The sequence below is a fragment of the Vigna radiata genome, chromosome 5 (assembly GCF_000741045.1).
Source record: "Vigna radiata var. radiata cultivar VC1973A chromosome 5, Vradiata_ver6, whole genome shotgun sequence".
Lineage (NCBI taxonomy): Eukaryota > Viridiplantae > Streptophyta > Magnoliopsida > Fabales > Fabaceae > Vigna > Vigna radiata.
In genome coordinates, this window is record NC_028355.1 from 18,561,486 (window position 1) to 18,581,197 (window position 19,712).

The window sequence follows — 19,712 nt, forward strand, 5'->3', positions numbered from 1 at the left end:
AGCAATCTTTAATAAAAATATTTAATAACTCATAAATGAAATTGAAGACTATTCACTAAAGTTAAAACAATTGGCCACTTTGAAACTGCACAAAAGTATTAATTGCAATCAATAAGTTATTTAATAGAGAAGAGTGAAATTAAGTAACTTGTGATGAAAGTAATTATACAAAGAGTTTTGATATATTATTTTTGTGAATGTAAATTGTTATAGATTTCTGAATTTAGGTAGAAAATTGATGATAGATTTGAAAGAAAGAAAAGTGTAAAAAAAGGAAGAGCGTGTGAGTAGGGACTGGAAAATCGCGTGAGGATAATGAGTTGAGTCAGAATGTGGTGGGTTTTGGGAGTGACGCTGTATATATATATATAAATAAATTAGCTTGAAACAAAATGCCCACACTTTGTGAAGTTTATATAAGCTTTGGTTCTTCTTCCATAGCAACAAAAAAGTAATAGCAGCAGAGCAGAATAAGCAGTAACAGTTTCGGAGGGAACACACAAAAAGCCCCAAAGCAAATCACCTTTTTAAATCTCTCTACACATCACACACAACACAACACTCTCACTTTATTCAAAACCAAACCCAGACAACCAACGGAGAACAAAACAACAACACAAAAATGTTTGCAGAAGAGAATGGCCTCAAGGGAGACCCCAGACTTCAAGCCATTTCTCAAGCCATCAGAGTCGTTCCTCACTTCCCCAAGCATGGTCCCTCTTTCTTTCTCTCTCTCTCTCAATTTTCCAACTATTTTCATTCGCTCTCTCCTGTTTTTATTTTTTATTGGAAACCTTTTTCTTCTTTTGTTGCTGCACTTCGAACTTTTACCCAACAGATCTGCAACCATTCATTTAGTTTTGTTTATTTTTAAAGAGTGTATTTTGCTGGATTAAACTAATGGGGGGTGGTGAAATTCGCAGGAATAATGTTCCAGGACATAACGACATTGTTGTTGGATCACAAGGCGTTTAAAGACACGGTCGACATTTTTGTCGATCGTTACAGAGACATGCACATTTCCGTTGTTGCCGGTACCGTACTGTACTCTTCCATCACCTTCTCTTCCACTCTGTCCGCTACTATTTTAAAAAAGAAAAAAACATTTCTTTTTTTTCTGTATCCTATTGTTGCTTCCAGAGCAGAAAGAAACTTTTTTCTTTTTTCAAAAAAAAAATAAAAATTAAAGTTTCAGAATGTGAAGTTAAATTTTTTTGGGATGGTAGTTTTAGCACCAAGGTTTCTCCTTTCATTTGCAGAATGGGACCCCTGCTGGTTCTGCTTCCTTATTTCTCTCTGTTAATTCTTTTGTTTTTCCATTTCATAAATATTTTATACTATGGGGTTTATTTCTGGGTGTTCTTTGGAGTAAGTTTTACTTCCCTTTTTCATTTTTTGTTACACAATTTCCTTTGCGGCATTTTTTTTTTTACCTATTTTATTATAAAAATGCTTCGCATTCAGTTTCCCCTTTTCTATTCGCGTTTACTGTTACTTTTATTTTATTTTATTGGTGTTTTTGATTTTCACGGGGATAAAATATATATAACTTTTTGCCGTGGACTTGAGAGTTAGGTCGTGGGTTGGCACCATGTGTTACATTCAAAGTATTTTCGAACTTGGAAGTCTTCTGATTCTGATTTTTGACTGAGAAAACAATGACAACATCAATTTAGGCCACATACATGTCTTGTAATGATAGCCTGTTCGCTAAAAAAAAATCCAAGCATGGTTGTCATTTTTAACAATGACCCATCAACGAATGAAGGGGCTTTGCAGATTTAATGGTAATTGCTGCTGTTGTTTCCTTTTGTTGATTATTAATGCATTTGACTTACATGTAGGAATTGAGGCAAGGGGATTCATGTTTGGTCCTTCAATTGCGTTGGGCATTGGTGCAAAGTTTGTCCCCTTACGCAAACCACGGAAGCTGCCAGGTATATTTGTGTTTTTTCCAATCTTCAATAAGAGATTGTGTCCAGACTTGGGTCAAAGTTGAAACTTGACAAACTTGGTCAAATCTGAGACTTGAAAGTACCAAACTGTGACACCAAAACAACAGAATATTGAGACCACTTTCTGAGTTTGTGTTAGTAGTGGGAGTTACATTGCCTGATCAATATTTCTGAGTTTCAACCGTACTGATCAATATTTCTGCTTGAGTTGGGAATAGATGTGTTTTTTTCAGCATTGCCATTCATTTTATTTTAAACCTATTTACCAACGGAGGCCTAAAACAAATCCAACTGTATTCCATGCAGTAAATTTTACAACAAATTCTTGTTGAGGCGCCTTGTACAAAACTGATATAGGTTATTTTCAGCTTACTTTCATGTACTGAATACTGAAGCACGTGCATTAGATGAAAGTCCTTTGGGATCAGTAACCATTGTAATGGTGTGTTTAAATAATAGCTGATACCACACCACTGTAGTACTGAATTAGAGTAGTGAAAGACGACGTCAAGGCTTGTAATGTTTTCATTGTTGCAACAATTTGAAGTTGGTTCCTCTAAAACTAATTAAATTGATGATGTGAATGGAGTCAAAGATATCATTGATGAGGTTTGAACATGTTTTAAATAGCCGAAATGGGTGTTAGATGGAATGAAATCTGAAATTAATGTGAATGAGGGATTAGTGTAAATTAAGCTTGAGATTGTTTTGTGTATAGGTGAAGTGATTTCAGAAAAATATGCTCTAGAATATGGGACAGATTGTTTGGAGTTGCATGTTGGTGCTGTCCAGCCGGGTGAAAGGGCCATAGTAATTGATGACTTGGTGGCCACAGGTGGAACTCTGTCAGCAGGAGTAAAACTTCTAGGTGATTTGCAGGCTCTTTTTGGGGTGGGGAAGGGCCTCACTTTTTGTCTATATTATTTTCTTCTTTATTTCACTTGTGATGGTTCAATGGATGTGGTCCCTTCTTTCAACTTGTTTTGTAGAACGTGTTGGTGCTCAAGTAGTGGAATGTGCTTGTGTCATTGGTGTGCCTGATGTCAAGGTAACCATTAATTATTTACCTTTCTCGGAAATTTCTATGCTGTTCAAGCTCACCACCACGAGTCACCAGTTTAGTACAACATCTCTCAGTGCATGGTTAACAACAACATTTTCAACTTCTGCATAAAATGCCAAACACCAAAAAGGAATCCTCTATCAGATGTTAAACATCATTTTGTTTTTGAAAAATTATATTCTGCTGAAACTATGCAAATTAAGTTAAATTTTTCTCTCTCAGGGGCAGTGCAGGCTCATTGGAAAGCCACTTTATGTTCTTGTTGAGCCGCGTAAAGCAGATAAATGTTATTAAGGTACGCTACCAACCACTAATTCATAACTCTATTTGTTTTGCTTCATGCTGTCTCACAATGTAAACATGTTTCAAACAGCTTTAGGTCTTTTTAGCGACTTTTGACCCTTGGTGCTACCTTTTATGGCAATCTCATAAAGTTATGGCTAGTGTGCCCTCTAAAATGAGGCTGCACTTTTAGGGTTAAACCGTAAATGAGCATAACAAGCTGTAAGTTTATTAAATCAAAGAGAGAACAGTGTTAAAAGTACATTAACTGTTGTATGTTTTTGACATATACCTATAAACCTAAAACAAAAAAGAGAGTTGCCTAGGGTTTGGTTTTGACCCTTGATTTGCAGAGGGGGCCAATATGGGTGCCGCAATATGGAAAAGACTTATATATTATACAAATCTAACACTGGTTTTTGCTTTTTGTGATATTATCCTATCCTTACAAGAGCATGTTGATGCAGATGTGATGTTAGTAAAAGGAAGCTTGGTGAGAGAGACCATAATGTGATAAGTTTTCGGCTCATGAACTCTGGAAAATGGCGAAATATCATTCTGGAAATTCATGTCTTTATCTTCTTTGTACATGTTAGCCATCATGGCCAACACTTTTGAACAATCATTATTAAAGAAGGGTTGGATTCTTCTTGCATTTCTTCGATTATCTTTTCATTATTCCATCACAATCAAATTGCTTTATTTCATTTCTACAAATGAAAATATTATATTACAATTTGTTTCAAAAATCCTCTTTTATACTTGGAGCTCATTCGCTTAATTATTTTAGTTGTATTTTATCAATGAAGTGCTTCGGTTATTTACTTAGAAAATACGATCAATACATGTTATTAAAGTAATGAAATCAATTAATTTTGGCCCGACCAAAACATATTTAGTATAATTTATCCAACAAAACTAATAAATCGTGCAAAGTTTTAAACATAAAAGTCATTCTTTTTTTTCCAAATCCGTGAGCCAAGTTTTTCTTTTTTCTTTTTGGTTTTCCAGATGTGCAGCTTAGATCCTTATTATACACATTATTAACGATTAACGTGATTTTGAAAAACGTATCACACATTCACATTAGGTTTTTCCCAACAACCTATTTGTTTTGTAATGCGTTTTCACATTTTGTAAAACTAAAGTTTTAATCATATAAGTTTCTCCATGTAAATAAAAAGATGTAATCAGATACCTTATTTTGTAAGTTTATAAAAAAATCAGCAAAAGAAAACCTAATTGTGAGAATTCTTCGAATGATCAAAATAAAGATGCATGAATTTTACGATTTTTAACTTCGCTTCGAATTTTTTTTTATAAATTTAAAAGTTTATTTAATTTATATTTTCAAAATTTTAATTTCTGTAGAATATATATTTTTAATTTTTTTTTCATTAATTATTTTATGATTAAATATATTTTTAATTTTTAAATTTGAACGTGAAATTAAAATTCATAAATCTCAAAATTTAAGACATTTTAGTATTAAAATTTTAAAAATAAATAAGAATAATCTTTTAAAATTTAATGACGTCAACTTTATTTTAAATCGATATTTAAATTGAAACATGCGTAAAAAACTCAAAAATATTTATTAACACATCAACAAGATTTTATATATTTTTTTATTATAAAAACTTATCTATTTATTTTTAAAATTTAAAGAATAAACTATATCAAAATTTAGCACTTAAACTAATTTTAATTTTAGATTTAGAAACTAAAAACATATATATCATTTCTTTTCACTTGTAACTTTTTTGTATGCTCTACACTTGTTAATTTTACTGTTACTTTCAAATTAATAAGCCAAACTTTTAACTTTACTTATATATATAATAATAATAATAATAATAAATTTGAGTGTTTTTAGTAAACGAAAATGCTCTTTTTTAAAGTGAGTATTTTGTTTACCGTAAAAAAAAACCAATTTTTTAAAATAAATCTCTTTTTTTATACACAAAAATGAATATTTTTAATATTGACATACTATATCAAATTCAATATACTTTAATAAAAACTAAAATATAACATTATTTGAATATCAATTAATCCCAATTTGAATTTTGATGTACCATATCAAATTGATACAATGTCTTCATTCAAATATTTAGTTTCATAGCTTTCGGTGAATTTTCAATAACACAGTAGAATAGATATGGGCGAACTAAAATACATCATTCATACCTTATTCATCTATCAGTTATACAATTTAAGCCTCAAAATTAATTGAGTGTTTAGGCCTCTTTGAATACAAAGTCAAAATTAAACGGACTGCAAAGAAATAAAAGAGTAAATAAATGGCTTATTCAACAAATCCATATGGATACAATTAAAGTTGACGCATACTTTTGATAATATTTTCACGCTTTTAGGTGAGAAAAGAGATTCCATGGATTTGTTAACATTATAGAATATTATTATACTATTGTTCCTTCGACCAAACTTAGATCTTTTCATTGATTCTATATCACGATTTACATAAGTATTTCAAAAACCGAACTAACCAATTTTTATTTTTTTTTTCTTTCACCCCCTCAGCACAGACAATAATAAACCTAGTCATAGTAACGCTGACATAGCTTCTCCATGACATGATCACAGTAATAAATGTGTTTTTTATTAAAAGAAATAGAGAGGAAAAATAAAAAGACAAGAAAAATAACTTTATCTTTGATGAGTTCCAGCTTTTCATTATTTTAAGTTCACAAAAAAATGTGGTGCAAGGCTCGTATTGACGTGTGAAGATAAACTCGTACAAGTTGAAATACATAAGGGAGAGCTACTGCACTGAGTATATATATTAAGTCACCTATTAGGAACGGCAAATGCTGATCCACCGGGATAAGAAACAGTGGGCTCTTGGTCAAAAGCCGAACAGCGATATACATTAGCACTTCACATGTATTTTTAAATACTTTCTATAGTTTCCATTGAAGGGGTATCATCTGTTCCTGTCATGTCCAATTTCAGAGCATGCCTTGCGACACGGTTTGTCTGTTTTCTCAGTCTAACATTATCCATGAACAAGTCTGTTATGATCTTACCCACTTCATCATCACAGATTACACCATCTTTGGTGCCATTGGCTTTATCTACACTGGAAACCGCACTTCCATATTCCTTATCTAAGTTTTCTACCTGGTCAAATTTAAACAACTTCAGTAATTGGAGAGTTTGCTGGAAATAACTGTTTATAAGTGCGTTGCATTAAAAGTAGTCACAAGCAATTCAACTCTAACTGGCAAGAACGTAGAGAGAAATGTATGAGTTACCTCTGATAATAGGATGTCCATTTGGTCATCGGATGTCGTTAATTGATTAAAAGCATCACTCAATGATGATGAATTCATGACTGTTCTATCTTCACATTCATAAGGAAGACTGACATTGCACTCCTGAAGCTGGTTGAAAAGAAACCTGCATTTCTCCAGCAGTTTTCTCCGCGCAGCTTCTGCCCGTTCCCTCCTCTCTCTTTCGTGAAGTAGTAGTTTCTAAATACACAAGAATTTAAGGCATAGCGTCATCATATATGTCATACATTAGGGATATGAAGTCCATATATCAAACAAGGAATATTATGATCTGCTCGTTGCATTAATTTAAATTCCCACTGAAGAGACACCGGCATTACAGAACATCATGGAGAAGTAAATGATAACAAATAAATGCATAGCATAATAAATACATAAGAAAGGAGTCTCTAGTGCAATACCTAAAAAGGCAAGAACAGTCAAATGAAGAATATGTTTTTCACACCCCCTCCCCTTCCCTTCCCAAATAGAAAAACAGAGTATATACATATATTCAAAGTCAGAGACATACTAATTCAAAGACAAGTAAATTGACAAAGTTATTTTCCCGAGGAAAAGCATCAACTCTTGAGTAAAAACCTCCTGCAGAATATGATATGTGCAGACTTGTAACCTACCTCAGTTTCACTGTTTTCTTTTATCGACTCACTAAGCTCTTTCTTTAACTTTGTTTGGGAATTACGAAGAGATTTGACCTCTTTAACCAGAACTTTAAGATCTGCCTTGGATTTTGCTTCTAGCTCTCCATACTGTTTTGACAAAACTTCTAGATGCTCTTTAGTAGTTTCTAAATTCTGTAACAGTACATCATTCTGCAGAACAATTGATTCCTTTGTCGAATTCTGGTAAGGATTCCCCCCCTGGATATTATGTCATGAGCCATTGTTGAAATCAACGAGGTGTACAAATAAGTTTAATATATGTAAATTAAATGCAAAAACTTCCTACCGATTCTGACTTTAGATTCATCTCCATTTCCATTGATTTTCGTCTAAGTTCCTCCATATCCCACTGCATTTGGGTAAACCTTTCTCTCTCAATTAGAATAGCCTGTTGTAAGTTCTCCTTGTTTTTCTGTTTGGTAGTTTCAAGTTCTACTTCCAAATCCTTGACCTGAACAAATCCAATGTGAAGATTCAGCTTCTATGCTTCCCACAGAATCATAAAATCCTTATATATCCATGATTTGTAGATATATTTATCTTCAACTTGACTTGTCTCTCATTAATCTCAGATAATATTAAACTAAAAAAGATATGCATACATATATACATATACACACACACACACACATATATACATATATAAAATAATTTACAAGGAAATGCATGCCAAATTGAATACCTTAGTTGCAAGAAAATCCTTTGCAGTTATTTCTTGATTTAATCTAACTATAAGGTCCTCCATATCAGTTTTTGCCGTGCCTAGCCTTCGTTGCATGGTTGAAAGAATCCTGTTCAATTTATTGCGTTGATCTAGTGGAAAAACTAATTGAGTATCACCAGTAGATTTCAACTTTGTGTGGCCCATAATATCCGTGTCTCTTGAAACCGAAGCTGATCCAGGAAGGTCATGAGAGCCCTCACCAGAGGAATTTGGAATCCCAAAATTAGAGATGTCACTACCACGCAATGAGCTTCCTTCACTTCCAAAACTCTCATTTGAAAGCTTACGCACATGACCAACAACCTTGGCATGCCCAGGCTCAGAGAAAAGCTCCATGGTATTATTACCTAAAAGTGAAGAATCGTATAAATTTCCATTATTTTTGTCCTTCTGTATAACATAGTTCACATGTCTGGCATTTGCTTTATGCCTAGGTAAGCCTTCCAATTGCTCTAGAATAGTCTGACCCATAAATAAACCTTCGTCAATATTTGATATGCCATATTTCACAAGCTTTTCTATTGGATTTGTCATATCTTCATCTAATATTAGATCATCCGTACCAACATCAGAATTATCATCCCGTCCAACTCTTGGTGTTCCTAGGTCAGATGGCTCATATGCGGTATCACTACCATAATCAGAGGCAACTGATGAACTGCCAGCAAGTAACGATAAGCTTGACTGGAGAGGTGATTGCACAGAATAAACTGTGTTATTGGAATCAGGATCTGCTTCAGAATTTTGCTGGCTTGCATCTTGGAATGCTGAGAAGTAATTAAATGAGGTTTAAAGTATCAAAATTTAGGAAAGTTTCAATCTGTAAAATAGACCATACTAACATGAATGAGACAACTACATCAAATCTGCAAAAACAATCACATACAAAATCTAGCAGCTGCTTCTAGTTCGAGAAATGATGCCACTGCAGCGCATCTTGATACATCAATGTCAGACAATAGTTTCGTGATCCACTCTTCCAAAGAGCACCTTCTCTGTAGCAAATGTATGTATTAATTTACAGTCACTGATTCAAGTCTTGCATTCACAATTTTCCATACTGCAGAAGTAGCTCAATCTAATCGTGGTATAAAATTTGTAATTGGAGGTTTTAAAATTACATGGAGCAAACTGCCCAGTTGTCTAAATTAGTATAGATAACAGCTATTCGAACATATACAAAACCTTGTTTAAGATTCAGTAGTTAATATAAAAAAACCTGCTACAAGTATTTCAAGAAAATTTATACTAATCTATAAACTCTTTACATCCAAATAAATAAAGACGATATGGAGGCAATTTTCATCCACATTTTTTATGCCCCAAAATTGCTATGACTACCTTTATCCAATTAAAATAATTGTTCAACCACCTTCCAAACTGTTCAGATATAAATTGGCTCTCCAAAAGTTCTTCAATATTTATCTAGAACTCAAACTTAAGAAGTTTGAACTGAAAATTGTGCTGAAAACTTAAGTAGTTGCAGTCACGGACAAAAATGACATTTTTTCTTGTTGTTAGGTCAAAGATAAAAGATAACAATTAAGTAGATAGAGAAAAGATTCCCAACCTCTTCTAACAAAGCTCGGCTTTTCAAACGCAAGAGTCCCTTGGGCGGAGCTGGAGGGATATTTTTCCTGGGAAACTCCTTTTTAAGCTACAAAGACAGCATAGGACAAAAGTCTAGAAATCAGTGTAACCTAAAAAAGTACAGACCTGAAAAATATTTATCTATCATACACAAACAAGACCAAACACAGGCAAATATATTTCTTAAAACATTTATAAATTGCAACCCACTGATTCTATTCTCATCTAAACCGAAATTGTTCGCAATGTTAAGAGAGTTCCCAGTTTCTTGAAAAGAACTTATATCTGTATCTACTATTGGTGCAAAAAAGGGTTGGCTTATCTCATGTTTTTGTGGGACCACCATTGTTGTCCATTAATAGCAAGGCATTCTATTTTCAAAACTTTCCATCCACGACTGTGTTTTCACGTGAAATGTAAATGTTCAATTTCGTTTGATCTTGTAAAGTTTCAATTTTGGAAATCTGACATGTTTTATTATGGCAAAATTTCTTGTTTGAATCGCCCATATACTACACCTTGTACTCTTTTTTATTGGGATAAAAAATACTTATAGGATCATGATACTCATTAACCTTCCGATTTGCACTCCAATATTTGCAGATTTGATAAAGGATGTTTCAAATTTACGTAAAAGAGCTCCATTGTTTATGAAAACAAAATTAGAGTCATCCATCTTCTATGAATTAAGAAGGCAGCACAAATGGATAAAAGTGACCCCAATCAAACAGGTTTAAATATTTCTTCTTAAAAATATTGTTTGTCCCTCACTACATTCACATTATAATAAATTGAATGGTTTTGTGGAGTATTAAACACAGAAATGGGTACCAATCAATATGTGTGTATAGGTAATAATGCTTAAATAAAAACGCAGTAGTCAGAATCGGGAATGAAGTACAGATACATGAAAAGAACAAAGCAGTTATAAAAGAGTAAACTTACATCAGCAAACAACTTTAAAAAATCATTGAACCTTCTTAATACTCCATGGAGCCTTGTAATCCCTTCCGGTGACTGTACACCAACTTGAACCCTGTAGAACTGTCCCTTAATGATGTTAGAAATGAATATTCACAAGGAAGCCATTGTTACACCACAAACTACAAATGAACGGAATGTGGAAATACACTATAGTTTAATCTTTTTTTCAAATTTGATTCTACTGCCATGCATACTATATTATAAAGGAAACTCCCACAATAGTCAAACATTATAATTAGGTGTTAAAATCTTGAATTACTATTTACTCCTTCAACACTCTTTTGTTTCTTTCACTGCATATCTGAAAAGATGGAAAGAAATTCTGCACAATTCTCCTCATGCTTGCAAATTTTCTCACTTTAACTTTAAAACACTAATTTAAACAAAACTTCTAAACTAAGTATATGATAATTTCCACTTGCCTCTGACAGAGTATATACCTGTGGTCTTAACAAATCCAAACTAGAAAAGTTGTACAAAATTACTCCTAAATCTGGCCATGAATGAAAATTTGGATCTCAATGTACTTTACCACTACAGGATCTGAATTCCTTGATTTTGGAACAAAGGACCAAGAAGGTATTGTGACACAATAACTCCATCCAGTACGATGATTGTGTGGCCATACTGTATCTTGCCCATTCTGTACAATAGGACTCCAGAATTAGAAGGAAGTCAAATAAAAAAAAATATAATAAAATTAATTGCACAAAGAAAACCATTCTAGAGATAAAAGTCACAGAAAATATGAGCTATCAAATAATAGCTTAAAATGGAAATGGGAGGAATATTAGCTTTCAATACCAGAAAACATTCTTGAAATGATATAATTGTACTAGCAAATTAACATTGAAGAGATTTTGGAAAACTTTCTAACAAATAAATCGAGATAAAGAACTATCAACCTCTTTAGACTTTTAAAAAAATTGATATATGTGTGTGTGTGTGTGTAGTCCTTGTGAGAAGAACAAGCAAATATTAGCTTGATGTTCTATGCACACCTCTAATCCACTTAGAAGAATGCTGTGAAAACATTTCAAGAAATTTTTGCCAATAATGCTGGTAAACTATGTGAACCATTATTATAAATGGAATAGTTTTGAACAAAACTGCCATGTTATACTTTGTTGTAAAACTAATTGAAATTAAGTGAAATTGTCCAATAGGTACACAAACTGCATCCCAATAATTGAGGTAGGCGCTGAGAGACTTCCAAACATCATAGATGCTTGCCAACTAGGTGATACATGAAGGAAACTATGTAAACAGTAGAAATCCCCTCCAGAAACCAAAATGAAATGGAAATTGGCTATAGGTTTTCATACTCTATTAGATTTCATATCAAAACCAATTGACATTTAGTGAAATTGCAAAGTAGGCATATAGATGATATAGGTGGAACATATGAAAGAAACCAAAAAGAGAAAAAAACAGAAAGACAGAGAAAGAGGTGATAAGAAAAACAGAATCGGGATGTTTTAGGTAAAGAGGACAGAATAGAGAGGTCAAAGAATATGCGTACTGCATTTCTGTTAACATTCAATCTAGATTCAGCTGTCTAGAATACAACAAACCACCTTGTTTATGGGTAGCTAAGAAACAGCTATGAGCTAACAATAGCTGACTAACTAGCTAGCTATAAACTAACAATAGCTGACTAAATAGCCAACTAACATCCTTGTCTTATTTCAATTTACATATCAATACCCCACCCCCAAAAGAAGATCCTCCTCCTCAAGGGTCTTGCATTTCAAATATAAGGACTTGTTGAAACTTTATAGAAAAAACCTAGTAGCCTCTTTGTCAGGAAAATCACGCCACTGCACCAAAAATTTCAGTGTTTATACATCCCTCATGCATTTGTTGAGAATCCCTTTAGGAAACGTAGTACATGGTATAGCTGAATAGTCAATGGGAGAATATATTTGCTTAATAGAGGGTAATGGGCACAGCTTTGCAGAATCTTATAGGTCCATATAGTACCTAGTAGCAAGTTTTCAAAGCATCTTGCTGCTGCAGAAGCTTTAAGAACACCCACTGTCCAATCTATAAATCCTTATAAAGCCTTCTCGAATCTTCCTTTTGCTTAATCACATTTGCAACAATATGTAAGTAATGTTTAAGAACACCTATTACTGATTCTCTTACTGCAAATGTTCAGTCAAGTGCATCCACCACAAAATTACTTATACAATGGTTCTTTCTTGTGTTCTGTAAATCTGATCCATGAAATACTAAGGAAGTGTTGCATGGAAAGGAAAACAGAATGAGCATACTTTCTCATAAATCTATAATAACCCAAATGGTATTCATGCCACTGAATTTGGAAAGGCCCTCTATAAAATCCATTATAATACTCTACCAAATCTGACTAGCGATAGGTGGGGCTGAAAAAGTCCAAGGACAGTAAATATCTACACATTTACATTGTGCACATGTATCATAGTGTTCAATAAAATACTTGACATCTTGAATCATCCTTTTCCACCAAAAGAGGAATTTCTAGCATTGATATGTTGCTTGCTCTCCTAAATCACCCTATGGAAGCAAGAATGTATGTATTAAAAAGTAAACTTTAAACTTAACTCAACCTTATAAAATCGGCTTGTAAGATGAGATTTGCTCCCACTTACATACCGTAAAATGGTTTTATTTCTAGTTAATGTGGAACAACACACCCTCCTCATGCCGAAGCAAGTGTGGGACTAGACATTAAAGTATGGTCCGATAACGGGTAAAACAATAAACCTAACAAACAACCTTGTTAGGATAGATTCTAACCTACAGCTTTGATACCATGTTAAGAAGTGGACTTTAAGCCTAACTTAACCTTGAAAAAATGACTTGTAAGGTGAGGTTTGCACTCACTTATATACTACAAATTGGTCTTATCTCTATTTGACGTGGGATTTCCAACATCGTTATGAGAATTGTTATTAATTACCTTTGGAACTCCAACACTCAACAACATACATCACACCTTATCTAGAATGTTCCTACTAAACCTCTCAACTCGTCTATTTTGTAGAGGAGTCTTAGTTACTTTATAGTTCCTTGCTATGTTATTCTCCTTACAGAAATTGTTGAACAATATCAAACAAAATTCAAGACCGTAATCTGTTATGAACTGCTTCACTGTCATATTTTGGTTCCCCATTAGAAGCTTCTAGTTTTTGAATTTTTCAAAGGCTTCATCCTTGTCCTTTTGAGGATAGGCTCACTGTTAAGTTTTCTTTCTTCATCAAAAATTGACCATCTCAATTAGTGTCCCTCAGTACCTCCCTTCTTAGTTAATTGAAAGGTATGCAAATCTGCATCTTGCACCTAACTCTGTTCAATCGTTTGTACAAGTTCAGGGGATGAAGTGTCAAGTACCACGTGCATTAGCTGATGATGTAGCAGCCTAGAAAGTGCATCAACCACAGAATCATCATTACACTTCTTGCCCTAAATCTTGTAGTCCTGTCCAGCCAACTTCTTCAACCAAAACACTAAAAAGGAAGTCTTTAGCTTTCAACACAACATATACTTTAAACTCTGTTGTGATTCCATTGACAAATTTCTGGCTCTCCAAATATTGATGCCAATAGTTCTTCATCATGCATTTCAAAATGCTTGCATACACCTTCAATCCTCCTCCCTTTAGCTTCCTCCACTGCAAATAGTTCAGTCCCATTCTCCTTCCATCCCAACCTCTTGTCTAAATCATATTCCATGAAATAACAGTTGTTATCAATGAGGATTTTCAGTGTTTTCCATATAATTTGCTCTTGTATTCTCATTAAGGTAGTCAAACTCAAGATTATGGTTGAGATAGTGAAAGGCTCGCTAGATTATACTTTTACATAAATATAATACATATAACCATGCATATAACAGAGAAAATCAAAATAGATTAGTTACAAAGTTGCACTTTAAAAACACTCAATCAAACTTAAGTTCATCATAACCATAGGAAAGAATGTCAATTGAGTCATATCTATGAAAAACAGAGGAACAACAAGAAGATGTACTGTCAAGGTGGTGGTTTCCACAACTAATTTCAGGACAAAGGAAGGTTTAGTGCTTAGAGTAGAAGACGTTTCCGATTTTGGGTATAACACATCATTCATGCATGATACATTGAGAAGACAACTATGTTGTTCAAGTTTTAATGATTTTTGGACTCTGGGTTTAAAAAGAAATGTGTTGGGTGTTGGGGCTTTTATGTTTTAACATTCCAAAAGCCCCAGAAAGAAGAAAAAAATATCAATTTTAACCATGAAATAATTGATTCAGCTGTCTAGAATAGAATAACCTCCCTTGTTTATAGGGAGCTACCAAATAGCTAAATACTAAATATGGTTGACTAACTAACTAACATCCTTGCTTTTAATTTTTATTTTTTTTATTTACACACCAATAAACTGCACCACTTTAACATAGGCAATTTGCGTGGGATTTCACAGGGAAGGAACTGTGAAAGGCAGAGAGCATGCCCACCAAACCACAGATGCAACAGATATTAATTATAAGCTTCAAAAACATGTATTTTTCCTTAAAACTAATTGACATTAAATAAAATTGCTCAATAGGTATGTAAACTGCGTCCAAGTAATTGAACACACCAGGCTGGACTTTTCATAGAAGGAAACTACAAAAATTATGGAAACAATAGAGATCTCCTCCACAGACCATAGAAGAAAAGAAAATGAGTTGTAGGCTTTGCATCCTGTTAGATTTCTTCTTACAACTGATTAGCATTAGTGAATTTCCACAATAGGCATATAAATTGAATATAAGGAAATAATGCAAGCATATGAGACTTTTCAATGGCCCAAATGAATTTCAGACAATTTTCCTTCCCTTTTATGCGAAGTTATAGTATGGTCTAGGACTGTCATAATCCATATAGTTTTTTCAATCTTCATTATTTTCACTTGAGGTAAAAGAGTTTAAAATGTCAGTCAAACTTCACATAGAGATTGATCAGCACCATTGGCACATAGTAACCACAAAAATGGCACACCCTACGGGCTGAATAAAATTTACACTTACTAACTTGCAAAACACAGTTCTCAAGATCAAGCGCATAAATCAAATCTCAGAAAATAGAGACCTAGGGAGCAACGATTAACTCATTGATAGTTGATGATAACAAGTATTAACAAGGAACTTGATCGATTAGAACAAATTACAACAAAACTCGTTCATGTAATGGCTCAAATAAAACTAAAATTACATTAGAAGAATAAAACAACTGACCCATTTTCGAGGCGCAGGACTCCAATCCATGCCGAGAGGCAGCGGCGAAGTTCCATCGTGTCTGTGCTTGGGAGGACTTCGTCTCTGCATCTTATCCGTCCGTCGTCAAAGTCAATAATTGGCTCTCTGTTTCTACAATTTGAAGATCATAATATGATAATCCGAGTTCAACGATGGGAATCGAAATTTCGATGCAAAGTGAAAGTGATGGAATCACTGAGAGCTAGGGTTGGGACGATCGGATCGGACAAAATAGAATTCTTTCCGTCGTGCGTACGGCGGAGGGGGCGCACCTTAAGAGTAAATGCGGCAACGTGGCTGAGAAAAGCCGCGCAGTGCGTGTGTTTTATGAATTGTGTACACGTGTTTAGTCCAATGGAAAAGGAACAATTCAGTCGTGTTATTGTTCTGCTCTGTACACTGGCGGTAGAGTCTAATGCTTTTGCTTTGGGACACAAATGGCGACAAAAGTTAAGAGCCTATTTCATCTCTACATCAACTTTTCTTTTTGCAGTTTTACCACATGAATTATATATTTTAGAATCAATAACTATATTTCTAAATCTGTTATACATAATATAAAAATATATTTTTCATTGCATAATTTGTCATATATCTCTAAATCTCCAAATTTAAAAATATATTTTAGGTGTATAAATTATATAATTTAATTTTTTTTAAATTGCTTTAAATTTAAAATATATTTTAAATTAGATAAACCATGCAGGAAATTACAGTAAAAATAAAATAAAATAAACATGCGCACCTAACTATCTTCTTCTATCAAATATCATCACCCAGAAGAAAACCAAGCCTAAATGGGCTGGGCCTGAAGTATGTATGCATGACATTAGTTTTCTTGTTACACCTCAATATCCCAAAAATATTTAATCCACATAATTGCATTTTAAATTCTTTTTTAAACATTTGAGAAAATATTATCAAAATGCATAAAAAGATTTAGAAAAAAAAACAGAGGGTTGAAAAAACATTTATATTTATCTATATAAAAAAAAAAACAGAAAGATTCTCTATTTGGGGTACACAATTTTCTTTTCACTTTTATCTTTCTTAAACATTTTTACTAATTTTAAACGAAGAATAATGTTAATTTCGTAGGTAAAAAAACATTTTTAGAAACATCAACCAAAAAATAATTATAATAATTGATAAATAAAATTTGACTGACATTTATAAAGAAAGTAGTTGTCTAAGATAAAATTATGACCAATATCAATAAATAATCATAGTTTAGTCTAACAAAATGATAATTTCAACAATCTTAAGAAAGTAGTTGTCTAAGATATTATAATTATATTTCATTCTGATAATCTCTAACTATATATCTATAATTATATATAAAGAAATGCAATTTTTTAGTGTTTTTTTTTTTTAATTTTATCCTCTTAATTAGTATTTTTTAAATTTAAATAATTATTTATAACAAAAAAACTATTTTTCAGTTTTATTATTTTAGTAACTACTCTTTTAAATTCAAATGATTATTCATTATAAAAGAAATATTTATTCTTTTATCATAATAATAACTACTTTTTCAAACTTAAATAATTACTCATAATAAAAAATTATTTACGCAATATTATTTATAATATTTTTTATTTTAATAACTAACAAATTTTATTGTTACATTTGTAATTATATACATCTTTTGTTTTTTTAATTTTAAATAGTTAATTACTATTTTTAAAATTTAAATAATTTATAAATATTTAAAAAATACGTATATATATGTAATAGCGTTTGTGTTTACACTAGTAATATATGATATTAATTTATATTTAGAGATACTGAACTTTCGATAACATATTGTTTTTTCTGTTTGTATCTGCCCTACTATTTCTTGTTATTAATTTTATATTTTCAACTCGTTTTATATGATAAATTTGTCATATTTCCTTGTAGTCTTTTTTTTTTTTTTTACTTGTATGATTTATCAGGTTTATAATTTAATCCTTAATTTAAAACATTATAATTTATGTTTATTATCTATCATGAACCAATGTAATGTTAATTTAAGATTTATAGTATGTGTCGATAAAATAATTATCTACTTATTAAGTTTTAGTTTATTTATATGATGTAAAACTATGTCTCATTTATTTAAGTTAGAATGAGTCTAATATATCTTGACCAAGATATATAATATGTGTTTGTAAAATATCATGATCAAATTCAGTTGCTCATAAGATCATAGATACAATATAAGAACATTTCGAGATTTGAGGCCACAACATCTTGGATAAGGATTGTTTAGCTTTGACAAAGCAATAATTCATCTTAGAGAGTAATAATTAGCAATAATTCAAAGTAATAATTATTTACAAATTTTAATCATCTGGAAAAATTTGTGAGTAAATATTGATTTGATTTTCTTATTTCTCCTTTTTTTTTTTTCTTTTATCTTTTCTTTCTTCTTTTTTATTCTCCTTTGCTGTTAGTTGTTATTACCTTCTTTATTTTCGTTGTTGCCTCACAGTTGTACGTTTTGTTGCTGTTTGTCATCACCTTAGCTATTATTAACGTCACATCTCATCCTCCTAATCCTCATTCTCTTCTTTGTTTTCTTTTTCTTTTCACCCACTTTTAATTATAGAGTTTCCTTATAAAATTTGAGTTTTGGATTTATCCCTATGATAGTTTATAAAATTAATATAAGTATAAATAAACATACTTTAAGTTAATGGATCAAGGTTTAATTGATATAAGCAAAAGATGACGGTTAAATAAATCATGGTTTTAGATTTATCATTTTGAATTGTCTAAAAATAGAATTATTGAAATATTTTTAAAAATTTCTTTGCAAATTGGTTTGATTTGCAATCGAGACTAATTGCTCTTATATTTTTACTTAAGTAGAGAAATTTCACTCAAAAAAAATAGAATGGATATCCTGACTTTAATCTCTGCTCTATTTTCACTAAAACGTAAATTTTTCAACCAAGACAAAACAAATTTAAAAATAACCTTCTTTTTCTCAAGTGAAAATAATATCGTAACTCAGCCTTATATATATATATATATATATTATGTGTATTCTGTATTAATATAAGTTTTATTCAACTCTTTTATGAATTTATATATAAATAATCTAATTTGTAGGGTGTTACATAATATTTGCGTTTAAAGTTAAAATAAATAAATAAAATTAACTTATACAAAAAAACCTATTAATATAAAAAAGAGTTAAATATGTTTTTGATTCGTGAAAATTAGAATTAGTCATTGTTCAAAAACTTTGGCCTAATTTAGTTCTCAAACTTTAGAAATGTATGAATTTAGTCTTTTTAACACAATTTTGTTAACGCATTTCTGATTGAAGTAAAAATGTGTCAAATAGTGTAAACAATCCAAATGTTATCATGAAACATGCTTGAAACATCAAATAAACCTAACAAAATTTAGTTAAAATGACTAAATTCATACATTTTTAAAGTTGGGAGACTAAATTAGGACAAAATTTTGAAAATGGACTGATTCTAATTTTCAGTTAAAGTTAAGAGACTAAAAACATATTTAATCATATAAAAAATAATATAGTTATACAATCTCTAAAATCATTGGAACCTTTCAAGGGTGGTCCTTCTCATTATTCACGCATCGCAAAACGTTGAAGACCGACGTTTGTTGGTAGTGCCTTACTCTTAAGTCACTCACTCCAACATCCTAAGTTAAACTAAACTACCAATCAAATCCCTAATTTTCTGACACGAATTTTTTTAACTCTTTATTGTTATTTGTATGCTTTTACGAAAAAAATCTTCAATTAAAAAAAAAAGAGCAGAGAATGATGTGAAAGAAGAAAAATTGATTAAAATAACTTTTTTAAAAAATAAACGTAAATTTAAAGCGATCTAACAATAAAACAGAAAG

The 19,712-nt window shown here is 31.7% G+C and overlaps 2 protein-coding genes across 3 annotated transcripts; one reads left to right on the plus strand and one right to left on the minus strand.

The window, feature by feature from the left end:
• The first annotated feature begins 385 nt into the window (after positions 1–385).
• Positions 386–4,002, plus strand: LOC106760826 (adenine phosphoribosyltransferase 5). The gene is made up of 7 exons (XM_014644257.2): positions 386–713; positions 924–1,034; positions 1,845–1,937; positions 2,674–2,823; positions 2,945–3,003; positions 3,241–3,313; positions 3,768–4,002. Exons 1-6 carry the CDS (start codon positions 623–625, stop codon positions 3,310–3,312), a joined length of 576 nt encoding a protein of 191 aa, XP_014499743.1. The 5' UTR covers positions 386–622; the 3' UTR covers position 3,313; positions 3,768–4,002.
• A 1,946-nt stretch (positions 4,003–5,948) lies between these two features.
• Positions 5,949–16,301, minus strand: LOC106762601 (PX domain-containing protein EREL1). Of its 2 annotated transcripts, XM_022780854.1 has the most exons (11): positions 15,822–16,301; positions 11,110–11,220; positions 10,539–10,637; positions 9,574–9,660; positions 8,890–8,998; positions 8,567–8,770; positions 7,962–8,350; positions 7,566–7,730; positions 7,235–7,477; positions 6,579–6,797; positions 5,949–6,444 (listed from the first exon to the last, which is right to left on the minus strand). In XM_022780854.1, the coding sequence occupies exons 1-11, from the start codon at positions 15,909–15,911 to the stop codon at positions 6,214–6,216; spliced, it is 1,947 nt and encodes a 648-aa protein (XP_022636575.1). In that variant the 5' UTR covers positions 15,912–16,301; the 3' UTR covers positions 5,949–6,213. The 2 variants fall into 2 exon arrangements, with proteins under 2 accessions (XP_022636575.1, XP_014502087.1); XM_014646601.2 differs by having other exon boundaries at positions 7,962–8,770.
• Between the last annotated feature and the right edge of the window lie 3,411 nt (positions 16,302–19,712).